Raw genomic sequence first — 23,757 nt, forward strand, 5'->3', positions numbered from 1 at the left:
GGTGCTTCAGTTGAGCCCGTGGGGGCAATAGTGTTGTGTGTGCCCCGACTCCGCAGCTCCAGGGCGCAGACAACCACAGGGTACGATGCCGTGAAGAGTGTGGGGTCGGCAGTATCAGCAGGCAGGCAGGACCCAGGCAGGGGCAGGGGGGGTCAGCGCCGCATCAGGCCCAGCGGCGGCGCCGGCCCGAGTGCAGGGGGACCACTCGCGGAACAGGAGAGAGAGTGAGTGTCCGGTCCGGGGTCTCAGACAGGCGCAGCCCCCCCCACACACCCCCTACCACCCAAGCACTCCGGCGTCGTCGGGGCGCCTCGGGATGTGGCTCGAGGGCCCGAAGCTGGCCGGCGCCGGCGGGGCTCGCCGGATGTGATGGAGGGGCCAGCAGTCACCGACGACCCGGGTCGGGACGCGTGGAGGAGCAGAGAAAGGCCCGGCCGGCCGCGATGGTCCGGCGCGCCTCGCCGGGCGGGCGCCCCTCCCCCAAGGCGGCCCGCAGCGTCGCGGCCTCAGGTGAGCAGGAGAGCCGACGCCGCCGGAGCCGCGGGGCGGGGAGAGCGGGAGGTCCAAGCCGCCGTCAGGGAAAGGAGGCACAGCCCCGTCCTCGGGGCACACAGAGGCTCCAGACCTCACACATCCGCGGCAGCAAGGCTCACGGAGGATCGGATGCAGTCCAGGAGGGTCGCAGGCAGCGTCGGGCAGTGCTATGCAGGATCAATCGCTCTGCCAGTCCGGAGCGAGACGCTTAAGCGGCCATCTTGTTTTCCGCGCAACAGCGCCCCCCCAGACAATATATTTTCTAATGAAACTGGAACTCAAATTATGAACTTTGCTTTTTGGTGTCTAGAAAACTAATTTGTCTTCCTGGCACACAGTATTCAGCACTCTGTTATTGTTTCACATTAAAATTAAAGGCTGTTCGAATTCTTAATGCATTTGCCCTTAACGAGAAATAGAGCAACTCTTGAATGCAATTTTTGTTAAGCACTTGTATGTGTGGAATGCTATTTGAAACATATAATTTGAAATAAAGCGAGTTGTTCCTGTTGACTGAAACTAATCATGGCACTTTCGAGCCTCAGAAATATACTTAACCGATTTGGGTGCCCTTTACGTAGGTCTTTTTCAGTATTGAGTTATTCTTACTATTCCATCCTGCTTGTGTTTATGTAACCTTTGGTTGTAGTCCAAAACAGGAAGACCTATGCATCCATGCATTAAAGTGTGAGACAAAGGATCAATGAGTAATTGGTTTCTTTTTTGATATTTTAATTCAGGGCTTGCAGGACTCTTCGATACCAGCATACATGGTACTGGCATTAACACTACAGAAACATCAGTTATGAATTTTCTCTCTGCCATTGAATCTCGGACATCTTCGGGAGCTACACTTCTACCACAGTTTAGAGCTTCTTCATGGCAAACGGGTGTGTATTTACATTTTATGTTCAAGTCTATGTGCAATAAACCGTTTTCTCTGTATGTTGGAACCACTTCCGCTCATCCCCTAAGTGTTTTGGATCACACCACCTTGCTCACTAGAAAGCAGATGGTCTGTGAGCCTCCTTCGTTTAGATGTGACCTCCATGGTTGACTTTCAAAGTGTTGGGATGCTTTGGAAAAATAACTTTTTAAAAATGCCTATTAATTGGTTATCAAACGTGTATCCTTATGGTTATTTTCTTACTTCCATTGGAAAAATAAATGAACTGTGTCTTTTCGGGGTAAACGGGTAAGTTGTTTTTCTCTAACTTAAGCATTTGGTAAGCTTGCATACTTATGCCCCATTTCTCCAGCCATCAAGCAACTTACTATTGTTGGGTTAAACGATTCTTATAGAGCACATCTGTACCACTGAAAATAAGCCTCTTGATGCTAAAGAACTGATAGATGTGACTGAATAATTTGAGAGTAGTGTAATAACATGCAGACTGTTTAGTATTATTATTGTTCCATAATTTGGCGCAATTCTAAGGGCCAGCAGACATCCATTCCACAGTATGGCTGCCAATACTGAGGCAACACTAGCTCCCGCTTTGCATTTCCTTGTTCTGGGGTGCCTGAATTGTTGAATAGTCAGGTGTTGAATAGTCGAGGTTTGCAAGCCGTGTCCTTGTGTAATACAGAAATGCTTCCTGAAAAATAATTGTGACCCCTGAGAATACAATGTTCAATTGACCTTGCAAAGAGGTTGAATTCCACTCTTACGCTCACTTGGAGCTAGTGTAGAGAATGTACAAAGTCCAAATATTTGTTTAGATGGAATAGGAGGCAGGCTGCTTCATTCTGTAAATGGCACATCTGATATTTTGTCAAGCCAAAGAATGCTATGTGGGGTAAATCGGACATAGGAGATGGACAAGAGGTCATGTTCAAATTGGTCGGCTTTTATTAAAGGAATTAATACCTGTCCTGTCCCTACTTCTAAGGAGATGCTGTTCCCTAGCTGACAAAAGAAAAGAAAACACTGCTTGCCAGGATGTCATAGAATACAAAACAGTGCTCCGGCCAAACCTAATCTATCTCAGAGTCTGTCCCTACCCATACTGAAAACATTATCATAAACTGTGCCGGAAAGGGCTGTACGGTATTCTTCCTTAACTTTGGCAATGGTGGAAGGTCTCTGACCCCCACCCAAATAGTTATCCGCCTTTCTCCGGGCACGTGCCTGATTACACAGTTCAGAGTGTCTCTTTTAGTCATCTTCTTTTCTGGTGGTGCTTGATCTTGGCCTCCATCCAAATATCTCTATATCTTGTGCGAGGCCGTCTGACTGGTCATACAGTTCAAACTTCATGATTGGCCAGTGCCTCTGTTTCCTTTCCCTCCGCCTGGAGTAACAGTCTCTGTTCCTTTGGGTTAGCCTGTAATTTCTCATTCCTGTACTATATTGTCTATCACCCCTCCTTGGGTTTTTGCGTTTTCCACCCTTGCTTAGGGTACTTTCTCTCGCACCCCGGTGTAGGGCTCTTTCTCTCACACCCCGGCTTGGGGCTCTTTTTTTTTTTAAGCTTTATTTAATTTTAGTTTCAGTGATCACTAGACAAGTGTTATTAACGTACAGCCCAAAGCCATATGGTACAGCACAATAGTAGTCTTAGTTCACACCAATTTATAACTATTATGGCGTGCATTTGGAGTTCTTAAGCGCTCTATGCCAGATCTGGCCCCATTCTTCCTCCGTTATGGTGACACCCAGGTCTTGCTCCCATTTAGACATGTATGGCCTCATGTGCCCAGGCATGGCCCCTTTTAACAAGCTGTCTATTCGTGCAACTCCATGTTTTGGTGACCCTTCTCTCATTGTAAGTTCTAAGCCTATGGGCCGCCTCTATGACTAACCTATTTGAGGTCCAGTGTCTGATCTGGACATAATGGAACCATTCCTGCTCCGTCACATGAAATGTCACTTTACAGTCCTCAAACTGCAGTGGACCCCCAGCCTGGTAGAAGTCTATTAGAGTTAAGGTTGCCTGCCCAGTCCAATTTGCCCAGAAGTTAGGAGACCTGCCTGGTGCAAAGTCAGCATTATACTCCATCAGTGTGTATGGACCTAGTCCCAATTTCAGCTTCTTAACCCACAAAGCTTTGTCCCGGTAGGTGAGGGACCACTTTGTGGTTTCAAGTAGTGGGCCTACCGCCTTGCCCATTGTCCAAGGAACCCTAGATACCCCAGTGGAATGTCTGTGGTGCTCTGTTCCAATGTATTCCAACCCTTTTGGTGCTCTGCCGAGGACCATTGCAACATAGGCGCCAGCTGCGTGTCCAGGAAGTAGAGGGCTATTTCAGAACCTCCATCCCCTCTTGCCCCCCAGCTCCGGATGCCGGAAGACGGAACTCCGGGTTTCTTTCCCCCCCAAATAAAACGTTGGACCCCACTCTCTAGCTTTTTAATCATTTGAACTGGGATCCAGATCGGGAGAGAACTCACTGCATACAGTAACCACAGTAATGGGGTAATCTTAATGGCTGTAATGTGGCCAAACCAGGAGAGTTCCTGCATATCCCGCAAAATATGACTACCTTTTACAGTTCGTCCCAGTGGTGAATGCCTCTGCATTACATGATTATGCTAAATGCAAGTATTGGCTGCCCTTCAACAATAAGGCTAAATGTAAAATATGTTTGGAGTGAGAATAAACTAAAGCTGGTTGTGCGCAAACCCAGTTGAAAAATATCTAGAAAAAAATATATATTTAGAATGGATTGTGTCCTCCCACGTATTCCTCATCTTGTGATAATTCATTTCACCAACTTCGCTGCATCGGGATCATTCGTTTCGCCAGCTTTGCTGCATCGGAAACATTTTTTCTGCAGAGGGCGCTGTGCTCGAGGTCGTGGCGTCGAATGTCCCTCGATGGGCTCTGTACCGTGTCGACGTCACCGATGGTATAAATGGCTCAAGCCGCGCCCGTTGGCTTCAGTTCCGTTTTTCCGATTGCTTCGCTCTCGTGAACGGCGCGCTTCGAGATTTTCTGTCAAGGAAATGTGTTCTTCATCGGCCGCTTCGACTCCCAAGACTGGGTTTAAGAAGTGTAATGACTGTGGATCGAAGATGTCCATCAACGATCCTCACCGTATCTGTGGTATCTGGTCTCAGACCATCGAACCAGTGACTGTGGCTATTGTCAGTCTATGACGGAGAAGGCCCTCCGTGAGAGGAAAAGTAAGTTAGCGGTGGGGCGGGAGGCGTCGAAGGGCTCATCGAAAGCCTTAAAATCATCCGACTCTAAGGAATCGGAACACCATAAAAAGCACTCGAAGAGATCCCGATCTCGTAGCAGGTCGAGACGATCTTCTTCGTCTTCCTCTAAAAAGCTCAAAAGGAGACATAGATCTCTGTCGTCATTGTCCGATTCGTCGACAGAATTGGTTTGATGTCCGACTAGATCGGATTCCCCTTCAAAGTGGGAGAGCTTTAGAAAAAGAATGTTGCAGGTCTTTGAGAATGTGGCCTTGACCCCCTCGAAGAAACCTCAGAAAAGCCAGACCCCGGTCGCTCCTTTGGACGACGCAGGGAAGTCGGGAACTACAACGGTTAAGCCTAGTAGTACCCATAGATCTTGAGTCGACAAGTCGTCGAGAGATCCTCGAGGATCGAGTGCCTCTCCGATTCCTCATAAGAAACAAAAATTGTCGAAGTGGGGTGCAACTTCATCGGCGCCGACTGCTCCGATAACGAAGCCTACTTTATCCTCGACGCCCTTGTCGAAGGCTTCGTCGAGTGTGTCGAAGGTTCCTTCGATTCCTTCGAAGAAAACACTGATTCCTTCGACAAATTATGAGGAAGAAGAGAGAGGTTTTGCACCTTTACCAAGATCGGACTTCTTTAGGTCCATGTCTTCAATTTTTGAGGAATCTGGTTCAGATGATGAGGAGGTCACTTCTCTTGGAGTAGACAAGTTCCAGAGGAACTGATAAATCCTGAGACAAAAATGAGAGATCTATCTGAAACTCTGCATTCTGCTAGTAGTGTGGACACATCACCCAAATTGGAGTTTGCTACACCTGATCCTGCATAACATGCAGACTCAGGGTACAGGAATTTGATGAGTAGGGTGATTGAGTATATGGGTTGGGGAAGAGCCTCCCCCTACGTTTGAACAAGACGATATGATGGATATTATAGTCCGAGGACCCCAGAAAGATCCAGTACTCCCCTTTCATAGGGCATTGCAAAGAACAGTTGAGAAAACTGTGAAAAACCAGATAGCGTTACTGCAGTAGACCGCAATCTCCCAAAAAAGTACAGAACTTCCACTTCTGACCTAGAATACCTGAGTAGACACCCTACTCCAGAAAGCTTGGTTATTCAGTCAGCTACTACATCCAGGCAGGTAGCATACCCAACCATACCTCTGGACAGGGAGGATAAAAAGGTTGATGCCTGGGCTCGTAAAGTTTTTATGTCGGGTAGCATGGCCTTGAAATCTACCAATGTCACCTGTACCCTGGCCAGGTTCCCACATACCCTGTGGGAGTGCATTTCGGCGGCGGCTGAACATATTCTGGAAGGCGAGGAAAGGCAAGGCTTCCTGGATATAGTCAATGACGGTAAAGAGGCAATTGATGAATGCCCTCCAGTCTGGACTAGATACTGCTGATAGTATTAGCAGGTCCATGGCATCAAGCACAGTGCTTCACAGATTTTCGTGGTTGAGAAATTTGGGGTTTGCACCAGATGTACAGACCAGGCCTTTCAACATGCCCTTTGATGGCTCGAGGCTGTTTGGTAGTAAGGCTGATGAGAGCCTAGAAAAACTACAGACCTCGAAAGCGGCAGCAAAGTCCCTTAGTGCCTCCATGCAACAGCCTCAGAAACCCTATTCGGGCTCATCTTCCTGGAGGGGTCGTCCTTTTCGATACTACTCCTCTGTTGGTAGAGGAAGAGGACAGGATTTTCAAAGGGGCAGAAGAAATGTCACTCGTGGTGGACGAGCAAAGACTACAAAGCCATCTTCAGGAACAGCATCTATGCCCTCAGCCGCTCCTACAGCCGCCTCCAAATCTCTCTGAGGTCTTATCATATAAAACACCTGTGGGAGGCAGAATTTCTCAACATCTTGAAGAATGGCGAGGCATTACTTCAGATGCATGGGCACTGGAGACAGTAGCCCAAGGTTACTGCCTACCCTTCATAAAAAGACCTCCAAGATCATCCCCCGGGTGCCAGCTCTACCAAAATTCCAGATCCGCTCCTTTGGCAGGAAATTATAACCCTGCTAGAAAAAGGTGCAATAGAACATGTACCTGTAGCGGAGAGGAACAGCGGCTGGTACTCCCCCTATTTTCTCATCCCCAAAAAGGACAGAGGATTGAGACCCATCTTGGACTTGAGAAAATTAAACAAATTCCTCAGGAAGGACAAGTTCAAGATGGTAACCCTTTCTCAGATCCTTCAGGCTCTCCAACTCCAAGACTGGTTGATATCATTGGACCTTCAGGATGCTTATTTTCATGTGCCAATCCATCCCAAGCACTGAAAATACCTGAGGTTTACAGTTGGCAGTTCTCACTATCAGTTACGAGTTTTGCCATTCGGGCTGACCTCCGCCCCAAGGGTTTTCACCAAACTGATGGTGGTAGTGGCAGCGAGTCTCAGGAGAGGGGGGGATTCAAGTATACCCCTACCTGGACAACTGGATAATCGGAGCACATTCTCCAGAACAAGCTCAGGAACACCTGTCGATCACCTGCCACTTCCTCCACAACCTGGGCTTCTCCCTCAATTTCAAGAAGTCCCACATGGTACCATCCCAACAACTCCAATTTATCGGAGCAGTCTTGGACACTTCCTCGGGGAAAGCCTCGCCCCCCGAGGTGAGAGCTCTCCACATCCAGCAGATGGTAACAAAATTCCAAAAAGCCCAGCATCTACCGGCCTTCGATTTCCTGAGGTTGCTCGGCCTCATGGCATCCTGCATTTTTCTGGTGCCAGAGGCCAGATTGAGAATGAGATCCCTCCAATGGGCTCTCAGAACTCAGTGGTCCCAATTCTCGGGGGAATATGTCAGATCTTCTGCAAGTCCCGAGTGCAGTTGCTCAGGATCTATCATGGTGGGCTTGCAACAAAATCCTCAAGGGAGACTCTTTTTGGCAACCATGGCCGGAGATAACGGTAGTGATGGACGCCTCACTCACGGGGTGGGGAGCACACACCAACGATCTGGCAATCAGCGGACGTTGGTTTCCATCGGAGTCCAGACTACACATCAACCTTTTGGAGCTGAAGGCAATCAGACTAGCTCTGAAGGCCTTCCTGCCCTCCGTACAGAGGAAGAATGTCCTGATAATGACGGACAACGCAGTGGCCATGTACTACCTCAACAAAAGGGGAGGCGTAGGATCACTACCTCTGTGCAGAGAGGCGATGCAGCTCTGGTTCTGGGCGATACAAGAGGGAATCTCTCTATCGGCAGTTCACCTAGCTGGAGAGCAGAACACGGCGGCAGACGCTCTGAGCTGGCAGAGGACAGTCTCCCACGAGTGGGAGTTAGCTCAGGATGTCCTTCTGGAGATCTTTGCCCCTTGGGGAACCCCTCAAATGGATCTGTTCGCAACCTTGGTAAACCGAAAGTGCGATCAGTATTGCTCAAGGGAATTTCCTCCGAGAGGAGCTCTAGGAGACGCGTTCGTAGTGTATTGGGATTTTCCCCTGCTGTACGCATTACCTCCAGTCCCCGTGATTCCTCAAGTAATCCAGAGGTTGAGAAAGTTCAGGAAAACCATGATCCTAATTGCCCCGGATTGTCTTCCACAAAGAGAGGATCTTCTCTCGCAAGAGTAAGGTCGGGTTCTACATCCAGAGGTCAACACGCTAAACCTTCATGCATGGTTTCTGAGAGGTTGAAATACAGGGATTGGGACCTTCCGGATGACATAATGGAGATTTTACTTTCGGCCAGGAGGCCAGCAACAACATCTTTGTACCGGTGTTGTTGGAATAAATTCAGTAACTGGTGCAAGGATAGAGATGTGGACCCTTTTCAATGTGGCACACCAATGGTGCTTTCTTTCCTGTTACATCTAGCCAATCTGGGGCTCCAGATCGGAACAATCAAAGGATACCTTGCTGCGCTGTCCATTTTTAAGCGCTCCTCGGAAGAGTTTTCTTACTTTAAAATACCATTAATAATACAGTTCTTAAAAGGACTTACAAATGTATATCCACCAATACCATAACATGTATACCATTTGAGCCTCTGCACTCATGTCCATTTAGGCTTTTAATGCAAAAAAACTGTCCTTCTTGTGGCATTAACATCAGCCCGCAGGGTTAGTGAGCTACAGGCTCTCTCATGTAAACCTCCATACACCACTTTTTATAAAGACAAAGTGATTCTAAAAGTAAAACCATCTTTCTTACTGAAAGTAGTTTCCGCTTCCATTTGTCGCAGAAAATTGTTTTACCAACATTCTATCCTCCTCCTCCTCATTTGGGAAAAGAAGAGGAGAAGTTACATAGGCTGGACCCCAAGATGGCTCTCAGTATTTAAATTGCAAGAATGTCAAAATTGCGTCAAGACGACCAACTTTTTGTGGGATACACAGGTCGTAAATTGGGGTTAGCAGTGACAAAACAAACCATATCCCGCTGGATTATTTTAGCCATATTGGAATGCTACAGATTAGCAGGAAAAGACCCACCGGATGGGTTACGTGCTCACTCCACAAGGGGAATGGCTACTTCTGCGGCTTTGAAGAGGGGAGTCCCTGCAAAAGATATTTGTTCAGCTGCAACATGTGCATCAATGCATACCTTCATCAAGCATTACTGCTTAGATGCCTCATCCTCAAATGAGGGACTTTTTGCTAGAGCAGTACTTCACTCTGTACATGAAAACAAAAACTAGCACTCCCACCTCCAAATTGGTCACTGCTATGGGAATCTATCACAAGATGAGGAATACGTGGGAGGACACAATCCATTCGAAGAACAAGTTACTTACCAACTGTAACGTTCTTACGACTGAATGTTCCTCCCATGTATTCCTTATCGACCCTCCCAGCCTACTCCGCAGCATAAGTTTATATTTTCTTACAATTTCCTCTCACGATGGGCCTATCAGTCACAGCATACGCCTAGATGTTCCACGAGTATTTCCTCGAAAAAACAGAACTGAAGCCAACGGGTGCGGCTCGAGCCATTTATACCATCGGTGACGTCGACACGGTACGGAGCCCGTCAAGGGACATTCGACGCCACGACCTCGAGCACAGCGCCCTCTGCCGAAAAAATGTTTATGATGCAGTGAAGCTGGCGAAACAAATTATCCCAATGCAGCAAAGCTGGCGAAATGAATTATCACAAGATGAGGAATACGTGGGAGGAACATCCAGTCGAAAGAACGTTACAGTTGGTAAGTAACTTGTTCTTTGAGGTGTGCATCAGCAATGAGGAAGGAGGGCGACTTCTCACTGTCACCCGAAACTACAGAAACAAAAATAGGTATCCTCACACACTGCGCTCACTACTAATTGACTTGTTTAGGGAGAGAAAGGGTACCTTTTATGACATGTGTGATTTGCATGAAATCAATGTTATGATAACTGGTTTTCTATTATTCAGAAATCTTGTTCTAGACAGACACAACAGGTGTTTAGGATGCCCTAGATGCAGAGTATGACTAACCTTCACAGTTAGGCTAAATGCAAAGGTATGTCTGCCTTACACAATAATGCTGAAATGCAAGTTGTGGCCACCCTTCACAATTAGGCTAAATACAAGATATGGCTGCCTTTCACTGCTGGGCTAGATATTAAGTAATATGTTTGGTGGGGTTATAAATGGAGTACAGTAATGGCTGTGCTGCCAGCCCACACCACACTTACCCTATCAGTTGCCCTAGGTTATCTGGCTCAGTCGTCCCAGGCAAACGCGAACAAACGAAATCCGGAAGCTGGCTGGTAGGGAGAGCGGGGAAGGAGAGGACAGCGTGGAGGTGCTTCACAAAAACAAAAAATAGAATAAACAAAACGGGTCACTCAGGCTCCATCTTACCTCCCCAGCTCATGCAGGGCAAGTGGCTGGGGCAGGTGCTCATGCCTAGTGCCTTGCTGGTAACTCTTTAAGCAGTTTGGCTGCCCATTTGGGGTCGGTGGGCGGGAGAGAATGAAATCTGGAAGCAAGCTGTGAGGGAGAGTGGGGAAGGAGTGGACGGCACTGAGGTGCTTAGCAGAAACGAAAAATAAAATGAAACAAATGAAAAACGGGTTGCTCAGGCCCCAGGCCCCTTCTTACCTCACCAGCTCACTCAGGGCAAGTGGCTGGGGGCTGGTGCGCAGGCCTAGATACTTGCTGGGGATTCTTTGGCCAGTCTTGCAGCCCAATCAGGGTTGGTTGGTCGGTTGGTTGGTGGGCGGGAGGGGAGGCAGGAGGGAATGAAATTGGGAAGTCGGCTGGGAGGGAGAGGGAGAGGATGGCCCGGAGCCGCTTAGCAAAAAAGAAAACAAAAATATAAAGGTTAATTTTGTTGGTAAAAGAAGATAAAGGGAATGGAGTGCAATGATCAAACTAGTGCAGTAAACTTGATTGAAAAAAACTTCCAAATGCATGTCAAAAACATTAAGAGTTTGATTGTACACTTTATTATAGTTAAGTGAGACGAGGTTTAATTGTAGATCTAAAAAAGCTCTATGACGTAGCTTTAAGAATCTTTAAGAATCTTTCAGTGATCATTGGTCATGATGTAAGAGTGGTCTTAATATCAGCTTAACCAGATTTAACTTGCAAACGTTTTTTCGCCCCTAACCTGAGTAAACTTCAAGGTTTCTGTGACTCTTTAGCACCCTGCCATAGAACAAAAAAAAATCACAATCCTTGGTATACTTCTGTCCTTAATAGAAATATTGTAGACTTGAACAAATCTGGAGGAGACCATGTTAATGTTAAAGGATATTTGTACCGCACACTATCACCACCGGAGTGGTCCCCATGCGCTCTGCTGACTCTGAAAAGGGGAGGCGGGGTGAGTTAATGTGAGTTACTGGGAGTACGTGGGAAAAGAAACGCAAGAGAGCAGTGATGTGCTGTTGGCAACCTCAACACAGTTAACACTGTTCGCTGGGCTGGGTGTGTTTTATGGTCGGTAGACATCATCTGCTGTTGTGCGAGTCTGTGAGGTTTGTTTTGTTGTTGCGGTGTAGTGAAGTTTGTGCAGTTTGTTGTGCTATAGGGTTGTGGTTATGTTTGGTTAAAGTTTGAGAGGTGTAGGCGGAGGAGTGAAATTGTTAGTGGTTTGGTTATTGTGCTGCATTTCCACGTTCTTTCTAGGTGTGGCAGGCGAACATCACTGCATGTCTATCTAGCTCCGGCATCAGCCGATATTCACTATCCCCTCCATAAATGATGCTCGCCAATATTCACAACTGTGCCCAAATTCGGCCTCTACCCATTTTTGGAACCTGTCTGTGTGCGGCTAGCTGGTGTTCGCAATTCTATCCGAATCTGGCTTCGATAGCATTCCCAATGCAGTCCAGATGCAGCTTCGTTCAACAACTACTACTTTATCCAGATGTGGCAGTGGTCGGCATTCAAAATCCTACCCAGCTGCTTTCGCCGGCTATCGCTCAAAACCCCCTAATCCAAGCGAGGTGCATGCCAACACCTGCAGCTACGTCTAGGGGCGGCATCTGCCATCATTCACAACTAAGTCCGGGTTCTGCGCATGCCAACGTCCATAGCTCTGTCCAAAAGTGGCAGTTGTTAACATTCATAATTCCATTTAAGTATGGCACTCCGTAGCCTTCATGGAGAGGGTGAGGTTGTAGGATGGAGTTGGGCAGGGGTGCAAATTCTGTCCTCATGGGGTAGTCGCTTCCTATTCAACCTAGCTTTGTCTCTCTTGTTATGATAAGACTTTCCCTTAGTCGCTTCTGGGTGTTGTGGTTGTCATCCTAATATCTGTCAACCTGTCCTCTGTATTTCCTTTTTGGTTGTTAGTTGTTTCAATTTGTTTCTGCAGTGTTGAAGAGTCAGGTTTTTACTAGTTTTCTGAATTGTAGGTGGTCTTTGGTGTTACTTATTTGTTTTGGGATGTTGTTCCAGATGTTTGCGGCCAGGTGGGAGAAGGAGGAGCCTCCTTGTTTTTTCTTGACGTATGGTTTTGTTTCCAGGCGGATTTCATTGCTTGATCTGAGGAATCTTGTTGGCTTGTAGATTATTTTCTTTTGTAGGAATTCATCTACCTGTACGCTTTTTGCCCGGTGTGTTAATCACATTGTTTTGAAGGTGATGCAATGTTTTACTGGGAGCCAATGTAGTATTTTTAGCGCTTTTTTTGTGGTCTCTTCTGGATAGTTTGAGGAGGAGTCTGGCCGCTGCATTTTGGATAAGTTGTAGTTTCATCAGGGGGTATTCTGGCATCCAGAGGTAGAGGCGGTTTGCGTAGTTGATTCCTGACCTGATGAGGGCGACAATTGTGAGTATTGTGTGGGTGAAGGAGAGGAAAGGTAGGATTCTTCTTGTTGTGTGAAGGAGGAAGAAGCATTTCTTGATTATTGCGTTTATTTGTGGTTCTAAGGTTAAGGTGTTGTCCATCATGACTCTGTTCTCTTGGTTTTTGGATATAACCAGGATTTCTGTCTTTCCTGGGTTGATTTTCAAGTTGTTGGCGTTCATCCAGTTAAAGACTTCTTTTAGACACTCAATTAGGGTTGAGTGATCAGCTTGAGTGTCTTCGATTTTGTAGATTTGAGTGTTGTCTGCGTAGTTGTAGCATGTGATTTTGTATTTTTTGAATATTCTGATTACTGGAGTCTGGTAGTTCAAGTATAGTGGTGATAGTGATGATCCCTGTGATACTCCACAGTCGTTAACTCGTGGTTTAGATTTGAAGGGTTTTAGCCATATAGTTTCTGTTCTGTCCGCTGGGAATGTTTTAATCCAGAGTAGTGCCATGTCAGTTACACCTATCTCTTCCAATCTTAAACTGCGGAGAGGTCGAGCAGAATGAGAGCTGAGGTTGTGTTGGAGTCTGCGTTTGATTTTAGGTCATCCCAGATGGCTAGTATTGCTGACTCTGTTCCTCTTGTGGGTCTGGAACGGACTTGTGCTTGGTCTAGCAAGTGGTGTTTTTCTACATGTTCTTGGGTTAATTCTTATACGTACGTTTCTAGGAGTTTTGCCGGGTAGGAAATGTTTGAAATCGGTCTGTAGTTGGAGAGGTCTTCCATGTCGCCACTTGTGTTTTTTAAAAGTGGTTTGATATATGCTGATTTGAAGGAGTGTGGTACAGTTCCTGTTGTGAGTGAAAGATTTAGGAGGTTTCTGTAGTATTCTGATGGCGTTCCTTGTGCGAGGATTGATTTGTAGATGTCAGGGTGGCAGGGGTCCATGGGTGATCCCGCTTTCTTGCTGTGTTTTAGCAGCTTGGCAAATGCCTCTGCTGATATTTCAGGGAAGTTTTGCAGTTTGTGCTGTGGCTCTTCATGGAATTGTACGATCGGACCGAAAAAAAGGTCTGACCGTACAAAAAGTCTGAATAATGCTACCACCAAAGGTTCGAACACCAAATGTTCGAACCTTTGGTGGTAGAATTATAGGTAAGTATATTTAAAAAAAAGGCTGCAGGGGTGACACCCCCGCAGCACACCCGAAAAAAAAAAAAAAACCAGGGGCTGCGGGTATGTCCCCCGCAACACCCGGCTCACCATACTGTGTGGTATAGTGAGCGGGGCTTGCGGGGGAAACCCCTGCAGCTCCCGAAAAAATGACAAAAAATAAAAGGAAAGGACCCTGCGGCTCCAGTTCCTGATCACGGAAGTGAAAGGGAACTGGCGCAGCAGGGACACAGCGTAAAGACAAGGTAAGTAGGGTTTGTTTATGTTGGGGGTGTGGATGGGGGTGTGCTGTGGGTAGTGGGTGTGCTGTGGGTGGTGGTGTGGGTATGTAAGGATATTGGACGTGTGTTCGCATGGGAAATGTACAAACCTTTTGTGGTTTGCACCTTTCACATGCAAACTTTCCGGCCGCGGGAAAATCAGCCGGGGTCGGATCACGTAGATCCGCTCTTCGTTAGGTCTGGTTGGTTGAATGTTGTGGTTCGTTGGTCTGTTTTGTATGATTTGTCAGTAGTTGAAGGTTTGGTCATCTCCAGTTTTTCCATTATGTTGCTTTTTTGATGGTTTTACAGTTTCTTTTTGTGATGGTTGTGAGCTTGCGGGGCTGGGTGTGGACTTGAGTTGGTAGTGTGAGCACGAATGGGATGATGAGATGGTCGTTTCACATTATTTATATCGGTGGTGCCTTGTTGATATATTTTTTCTTGGCGAAGATTGCGTCAAGGATGTGTCCTGCCGAGTGCGTTGCCCCTTTGACCAACTGTTGTAGTTTTATGGTTGTTATTTGCCCAATTAGTGAGTTTTGGGAGTTAGCGTGTTTTTCTTCAAACCAAATGTTGAAATCCCTGAGGATTATTAGATGTTCGTGCTCAATGGCTAGGTTGGTGATGGCTTCTATGAATCTGTTGATGAAGGTTGCATCGTATGTTGGTGGTCTGTAAACCAGGATGAATGTGAGGTTTGTTTTTGTATTCGCTGATAGGTGTATAACCACGGTTTCGCAGTTGATGTTAATGCCACTAATAAATCACAAGAGCGTATTAATGTTATCACTACTTTTCATAATCCTCCATCTGCAACAATATCTGTTGTGCCTACAACTAATCTGGCAAAGGATTTGCCAATGTCTTCATATATAACATCAAATCCATTCAAAATGATTTGGATGAAGTCTCTCATGATTCCCTCCTTCATTCAGTCAGTCTTCTTCTAAGCGAAGGCCAATAAGTGTACGTTAGAATTTTCTCCAGTTTCTTCAGACCTTGTACTATCACTCCTTATGCTTTAAAATCCACCAATGGTCCCTTCGACCCTATTGCTGCCTGCCTTCCTTGTAGATATGCTGCTTCCCTATTTGATTTTATCAACATCTTTGCAAATTCCTCCATCCTCCAAGCGCTTGACACTGGATGTCTTTAAATCTTTTATGCTATCCCCCCATTAAAGAAACATTTGCTTAATTATGTGCCTTTGTCAAACTATTGACCAATATCAGGTCGAACCTGATCCACAAGAATCCTTGAGAAAGTGGTGTGATGAATCCTACAGACTCCTGACTAAAACCCTGCCTATAGTCCCCTCCGAGGTGGCCAGGGAAAGGCAGACACTTCCTGATCCTGACCTTGGGGGTGGTGTTCTGTGGGATGATCAACTGGGAGGAGAAAAGGGGTGGGGGGGAAGGAAAGGACTACGTGGGATGAGACACTGTATTTGTCTTCCTCTAGGGATGATGTCTCCTTATTGCCAAAGTATGAAATTGCTTTTTGTAATAACCATATTTTTGGTTCACAAGGTGCACATATACATAGGCGTGAAAAAAATCACGAACTCATAGGTTTTGAGAGAAATAAAATGCCTTCCAAATCCGGGAGACTTGTAAAGCTTAAGACCTTCCTAACACCCAAAATTACAGTGAAAGGAAATCTGTGAATAGTGACGGCTTAAAATAACTGTCTTCCCCTTTTCTATCAGGCCTGCTGACTACTCCTTCTGATACTCGCCACCACACATAAATGTATCACCCAAAACGCCCCAATATATCCTAACCAATGTCTCACTCACAAAACATCTACTAGATCCAGACGATACACAAATAGTATTCAAAATACTAGACCCTCAAGAAGAAAACACAACACTTGCAAACTGCCTTCTTGATATATTCAAGTTGATGAATTCTAACTACCTCAAACTCAACCCGGGCAAAACAGAAATAATGATCATCAAAAGAAAATGGAGAAGTCAACCACTACGCACAACTAAACCATGATGTAAGACCATAGACGACTATCAACAACATACTGCAAGTCGGTTCCAAACCCAGCAGACTGCCGTCAAGAGAGAGAGCGGCAATATAGGAGCCGGCCAAACCACAGCAAGACCAGAAGGAGAAAGACTAGCCATAGCCAGCCTCTACCCCAAGATCCAAACGACACACCTAGGAACACTGCGACGCATCATTACACCTTAACCTAACGAATAGATGATGAAGAACCGTAATTAGCTACTAAGAATACCCACAGGTACGCCACCTATCTAAACTGTAATGCTAATAACCAGGGCACACAACATACTAATCCATCCTCAATCCTCTGCTTACCCAATGTACCCACGAAATCACACTTCCATCTCTCGCCCAGCAAACCGCACCGACTTCACACTGCAACAACACCAAACGACACATAAACTGCATGAACAGCAAACACGGTCTCGCTCCGATCCGCCATCTACACTAAAGCTCAGCGCACAGTTAAAACCGAACTGAAGCCGCCAACAGCAGACCACTCTTCTCACTCTCCGTCTCCCTCTTCACCCGACTAACCTAACCCCCCAACCCCATTTGTTACAGATCCGCCTGAGCGCCTGGGGACCAATTCAGTTGGTTACGGAGCGCTATATAAATGCCTATGACATTAACATCCCTCAGATCTAACTCCAGCATGCACTTATTCATCTCCCGTTTCAAGAACACAAGAACAGGTATCTCCATCTTCCCTGTGGCAGCGCCCAGACTCTGGAAATCACTCCCCTCCAACATAAGGAATGAGCTTTCCCACACTCGCTTCAAGAAACTTCTAAAAACTTGGCTTTTCTTTAAATTCTAACCTTCATGATTCATATGATGTATTGAACAACTGTAAACCCACTACATTGTCAACCCAGAATGAATGCTTGTAACCTTATTGTGAAATGCCATTACCTGACATTCTCCTTGTAACCAGAAAGCATTACTGTAATCTTGTAACCTACGCTGTGACACCCCAGGGTTTGGGCATATAATCAAATGTAATAAATAAATATTCCTTTTAAGAATATTATATATGAACATATGATAGGTTACTTATAACGTGCTTAATACCCAGTGGTTTCTAAGCTCGGATCTGGGGATCGAACCTGTGTTGCTTGTGTCATCTTGCTTCCAAGGTGAGCACGTTGCCCCTGAGCTATCCTCCCGAGACATATAAAGAACAGACCTGGGTTTAAAAGTAAAGTCAAACAACAAAAACGAACTTTGTCATAATTCCTTAAGTACTGGGACGAAGAAGAGGGCTAAAAAGGTGCTATGTTGCAGGAGTGATCAGATCGTTAATTTAGATCCACACCTGAGGGAGACAGAGAGGCTTAAATGGCCTCCTCAGATGCAGGCCATAAAGAAGAGAAGCGAGAGCAAAAAGAAGCAGTGCGATTTGTGCAGGCTGCCCAGAGAGCAGCTGGAGGAGAAAGAAGACGCTGGGAGCAATGCTCGCAGGTATCGGCTGCCGGTCCTAATAGGGTCTCTGTCTCCCAAATCCTGAAGCGCAGTGGGAAGTGTGCAAGAGGGACACTTGCCACGTGGTGACCTGTTTTATAGAGACTTCACAGCGGGACGTGAAGGCTAGTGACGTTTTCCTTCCCTTCAGGCTTTCTCTGGTGGCTGGTGTGCAACCGAGGGCCTCAAGGCTGTCTCCAGTGGCTGGCGTGCACCAAAGGGCCTCTGGAGCAAAAGGAGCTGTGTTGCAGGTAATGTGGGCGACGCGGACTAAGAGAACTAGTTTGCTGGGTCGCGAGGAGTCGCAGAAGTCCTGCAAGCGATGAGGGGATCGGAAGCACGCATTTTACCCAGTGAGTTCATAAGCTGGTAGTGACCAGGAGCGCTGCGTACCCACTTACCTGTTACAGGCAGGTGTTTGGCAAGTAAGCAGCACTCGCATATGAGTCAAAGTGGTTTTCAAAGTAATTTTGAATGCCGCGCTATTGAAGACCAGCAAAAGCCTTATGTAACAAAACCAAATGACTGTCACTTCAAACGTGTGAGTTCATGGAAAACCTAGCGACCTAACGGGACAATATTGTTGAGAATTAATACCTGCACGCATTGTTCAAGCCAAAAGTGACTAAAATCAAGACAAATTCAATCCATCACAGGTTTTCAACAGCATAAGGGGGCTAATGAAAGGTCCATAAGTTGTGAAACGTGTTGCCCCCTACTGCGTTCCAACATATGGTAAAAGCTGGTATGAACTCACATTGCCAAAGCAAAGGGAGAAGCATAATAGGACCATAGGGTTTACAGTTTTTGGTTACTTGTGCAGTAGGGAAACAAGAATGGCAAAAAGGCTGCCTTTCTGGAAAAGGATATTCAGAAGTAGAGGAGCATTATTTAAATCTTCTTTTCCCTGAAGAGTTTTAAATGTTTTAAAGCTGCAAACTGTTCAATACTGTGAAACTGTTGTGAACCTCTTGTCAGTTGATCTTAAACACAAAAGCACGTGTTGTTGTGAAACGCTGTTCGGGCAGGGGCGTATACCTTTGGAGTAGGTCCTGCATGGGAGTAAACCAGGTGGAAGTTGAAGTGCTACAAAGTGGTCCTGACGGAGACAATTAATGTTGCTTGTGTTTCTTAAGAATAAGCTGTGTGAAGCTATTAAAAAAGAAGTTGTATTTCTTTAGAACGTATCAGTTGTGGAACATTTTCTTGACCAAGACAACTATTGTTGTTATTGATGAACTGAGAAGTTGTCCGGGATCTATGGAGGATAAAACCACAAGTTGAAGAAGAGTCTTTTATTTCTGTGATGAATCATTGGAGAATTGGGAATTTCTACAAGTTGAAGTTGCAAAGAACTGTGTTGGAACTTTGTTGCAAACCAGGATTTTCTTTTCTTTTCTTGAACTGTGAAGCAGAAATCTGGTCAAGGGGAATTCACCCAGGTTCTAAGAAGAGACTGGTGTTACAACACGAGTTCAATCATTATTGTTTTAAACTACCATGCATTTCCTCATTTATTTATTGTATGCATTAGTGTGAGAGACAGATATCCTTTGTTAGAGTGTTTTCTTTAGTTTATTTTAGGCAGGGAAATCCTCATCAGGGTAAGGATATTGAGGTGTTCATCCAACCTTCTAATTTGATAAAATTGCATTTGTTTTGAAACCTTTACAAAGTTGTCCGCCTCACATTTCTGACCCCTCACATAGGTCACTAGTCCACTTCAGAATCATGAAGCAGTAAGCCTTTTATTAGACCCTCTTCAATCGAGTTTCCGGCCAGGCACGACCTTTCTGACCGTATGGGAATACACGCTAAGCTTCGCTGATTAGGGCACCTGCATGTTATGTTCAATTATTCAGAGGCATTTGATACTGTAGACTGTGAGATTTTATTACAAAGACTTTCTAAAGTAGCAGGTGCATTGGTTTGGTTCTGCTCATTTTACCCAATAAGTCAATTTTGATGGCTGTCTCTGACTCTTTTTGTCTGCTGTGGTGTTCCCCAAAGCTCATAATTTTTGCCTTTGCTCTTGTAATATTTACATCCAGCCTTTGATGCTCATCTTCTGACTTCCGCCTGCATTACCATTAATACGCTGATTACACAAATCTATTTGTGTGTCATAAATGCCACAGATTCTTAAAACATCTTGGATTGTATGAATGAAGGTAAATGTTGGATGATTCTTAATAGACTACAGCTAAATCCATTAAAAACAGAAATCATTCTTTTTTCACCTTATGCACATACTTAATGATCAACCGAAATTGCCTTTGCCGCCTCATCTTTTTGGACTTTCCTCAAGTTTTACCTCCCGGATCAGAACCTCGGCTGTGACAATCAAGCCTAGGCTGCAAAGCCCAAGTAGGGGAGATCGAAGTCTGTTTACAAGCTTTGTCTCTTATAGATTGCCCTGCCTTAAACCCCCCGCAGCCAATTAGCCAATGGTAGTCGGACAACTGTTTAACTCCAAGCTATGCTATGCCAATTTAGTCTTGGCTACTATTCCAGAATGATAGATGTCCTGTCTCCTAATGGCACAAAATGCTGCAGCTAGGCTGATTTTTTTCATCTGCCTGAATATGCTTCAACCTCTCAGCTGCATAGATGCTTGCATTGGCGGCCAATATAGCAAATGATAGAATTAAAAATTATGTGCCTAGTCTTTAAGTGTATCTGTGTCCCTCCTGCCCCATGTCCCACCCCTCTCCCCCACTGCATCTCACAAAACTGTCTGTGAATTTCAACCTTCACGCACCTTTCGCTCTTCACAATCGCATATGCTGATTTTGTCGAGATCTCGTTGTGTTCACTGGGGTGATAGGCGCTTCGCTGTTCTCAGGCCTCCTCATTGGAATGCACTCCCCAGCATGCTGCGTAAAATTGATGCCCTTCTTCCTTTTTGCAAAGCCCTTAACACATATCTTTCTCAATAATATTCTCCTAACTTTCCCATTTGTCTCTCCTGCATAGTTCTAATGAGTACTATAAATCGTCTGCACCCAGATTTATTCTGGCAGGTTTCTTTGCACAATTTAAATTTTAAATCGAGTCGAATCAAATCATACAAAGTAGTGCTTTACTTGGGAGTAGGCATGGTAACAAGGTTCTCAATGAGTCACAAGGCAAATCCAATAGGTTTTTGGTTTTATTGCAAAAATGGTGTTTCAAAAACAGGCAATCAGGGTTGGCAGTCCAGGAGGGGTCCATATACAACTCTCCTCTACCTTTGATGGGGCTCCCATCTCCCAATCCCCTTCTCCAGTGACTTTGGAGGGTAGTCTGGTTGCTCTGACACCCTTTCTTCTAACTAACAGCTTACTGTGTCATCACCTTTTTCTCACCTGCCTCTCCCTACGCCTGTCTCTTCTCCACCCTCCCCTCTGTCTCTCCCTCTCGCCACACTCATTCTCAGGGTCTTATCTCTGATCTTAATGGCTTCAGTCTGAGCTACCTCATGATCTTATCTGCTTCCCTCCAAATAACACTCGTCCCAACATCCCAACCCTCTCTGTCTCTCTCTCTGTCTCTGTCCCTCTCTCTCTCTCAACCCCCCTCACCTAATCACCCTCCAAAACTACTTTCAAAAACTCACTCACAAGCTGGTACCACTCTCTGTCCCAACATCTTACCTTCGCTGTCTCCAAATTCTTCAAAATTCTCCTTAAAGCCCTCCTCGTTCTCTTCACTCTCCTTTCTCATCTCTTGGTCTTTCTCCATCTCCTCTGACCTCACCCAAACACCTCTCACTGTCAGCTGACTCTGCTGGCTTTTTGTAGCCATCCGGTTCCTGCCTAGATGCTTCCCTCTGCTCCTATTGGGTACCCGAGTCAGCTGCTTGCCTCTGCCTATCTGTCCGAGCTATCTCCTTGTGTTCTGAGACTTCCCATGGATGTGTTCATAAAGATCTTTAGTCCTGCCCCCTTTTCAGTCTCCATCTTTGCCATGCGGTTACTGTGGTTGCTTGTTCTTGGTCTCCCCTTGATTCAGTATTTCAGTGGTCCAACAGAGTTTGGGGAGTCTTCCTTGGTCTCTCCTGTTCTCGGGCTGTCTCTTAGTTCCTGCTCCACCATAGCTGTCGGTTGTTCCCCTGTAGCTAGGTTGTGATTGTGTGATATGGGTCTGGTATTCATCTCCTGAAAGGGGAGGCCTAGTAGATTCATATTTGAGCATTTTCCTCCTGTTACATGCCGTTTATTGTCTGTTGGACCGAGGTGTATCATGATAATTGTGGTTTTTCTCCAAACAGTGCTGCTTTTCAGGATTTATTATCCATCCCATGTGTCTAGGGTGTGGTGTGCATTCTGGTCACTGTAGTTTCTTGAGAGCCACATGGAAGAGAAGAGAAAAGCACCTGGCCAGGACAGAGGCAGAGAGACATTGGTCCAGAGAAAGGGGCACTAATGTGTATTCACTGCTCCAGGTATTCCAGGGAGCCAGGGGCAAGAGTCTTCCTCAACTCCCCCACACCCACTCTGGGGTAGGTCTGGCTCTGGCCTTGCCGTGGTAGGTCGCCTACCACATGTCCTTGGCACCCCTTCACAGTGTCAAACCCATGACCTGTCACAAAGTATAGTAATACATGGTCATCTATACTCCTGCATCTCTTCCTCATTGCTCCATCCTGTACGGGCATACCCTTCTGGCAGGGAAGAATTAAGCTTGCCGTTTAAATGTAAGTATGAGGTGTGGGGGTGCGGCCGCAGGCGCCCCCCACATCCCCTCCAGCCCATGACTTCAGTCTCTTTTCTGTGTGATCGCGAACTGACCCAGCAGTGAACGCTGTGGGAAAGTTTTTGCTACGCAGCGGCTACCCGTACCTTTTTTGTCAATAATTTGTGTCTAATCTACATCGGCCTTCGGTTCTCCACCTTCCCTGGTGCATGTCGATCACGGGTGGGTTTACTCGTAGCGCCTCTTGTGACCGCTCCTTCCTGCCATCAGACCCCCACGTGCTCTGCCTGGAGTGCCTGGGCATTGATCACCAGTAGGATCTGTGCACCGCCTGCAGTGCCTTAACTCTGCAGACTCGCAAGAACAGATTAGCAAGGTGCCGAGAAATCTTCTCCAGATCACCTCCAGATCACATCAAGGCCTTAGCGGGCAAGTCCTCCAAAGCACAGGAAAAGTTAAGTGCATTATTTACCAAGGCACCCCAACAGGGCACTCCTTTCCAGGGAGTTCAACTGTGAGGGGTCGTTCAGATCCTAGTACCGGTATCGGGTCTGATGCTCACAAGGCTACCAGTGCCTGCGCTGAGGGTTCTCACAGTCCTTCCGGGTCTGGCACAGAGGGCCACAAAAGCTCTTCTAACACACACACACAGGGCCGTTGGACTCTTCGACTGGACCTATGCCTGAGGGGGTGCATTCACCATGAGCCAGACTACCAGTCAGTCGACTGAGGGCATCAAGACTACCAGAGCATCTTCCGAGGTCCACTTAAACTCCACTACGTCGTCTGAGGGCTCACAGAGGCCTAGTACTAGGGACACTGCATCGAACCCTGTATTCCCGCATATTCCTGGGGTACCCGTGCAGGCGCATAAAATGGTGTCCAGCCATGTGGCAGGCAGTGCTGGGTCTGCTGGGTGCTCTCACACGGTACTCCTATTCACCCTCAGAATGGGCTATGCAGGCCGGGAGAGAACCGCCCTCGCCTTCAGGTTATGGTGGAACTCCAATGTGCAGGGACAACTGGTCTCTGGATCAACCGGGGTATCCGCATCAGCAGGGATAACATTTCTTTTTTATTTATTTTGTTTTCTTTGGTTGAGAGAAATCAACCTTCAATACAAAAGGAAATTGTTATTTTTTTTCCAATATATCAATTTAAACACAACGATAAAATCACAACAGTTTAAAAAGTGACAAGATACCTATATATTTAATTTGCTACCCCCTCACTATCATCTAAGACATACATTAAAATACTACACATAAAAAGTACAT

General features: G+C 46.2%; 1 protein-coding gene across 3 annotated transcripts in view; it reads left to right on the forward strand.

The window, feature by feature from the left end:
• Positions 1-23,757, forward strand: part of QSER1 (glutamine and serine rich 1) — a 1,726,564-nt gene that overhangs the window by 189,413 nt on the left and 1,513,394 nt on the right. For all 3 annotated transcript variants that reach the window (XM_069623572.1, XM_069623573.1, XM_069623574.1), the window contains exon 3: positions 1,275-1,424. In XM_069623572.1, coding sequence (XP_069479673.1) covers positions 1,275-1,424 — 150 coding nt within the window. The remainder of the gene's footprint in view (positions 1-1,274; positions 1,425-23,757) is intronic.

Source organism: Ambystoma mexicanum, chromosome 11 (assembly GCF_040938575.1).
Source record: "Ambystoma mexicanum isolate Mex_15411 chromosome 11, UKY_AmexF1_1, whole genome shotgun sequence".
Lineage (NCBI taxonomy): Eukaryota > Metazoa > Chordata > Amphibia > Caudata > Ambystomatidae > Ambystoma > Ambystoma mexicanum.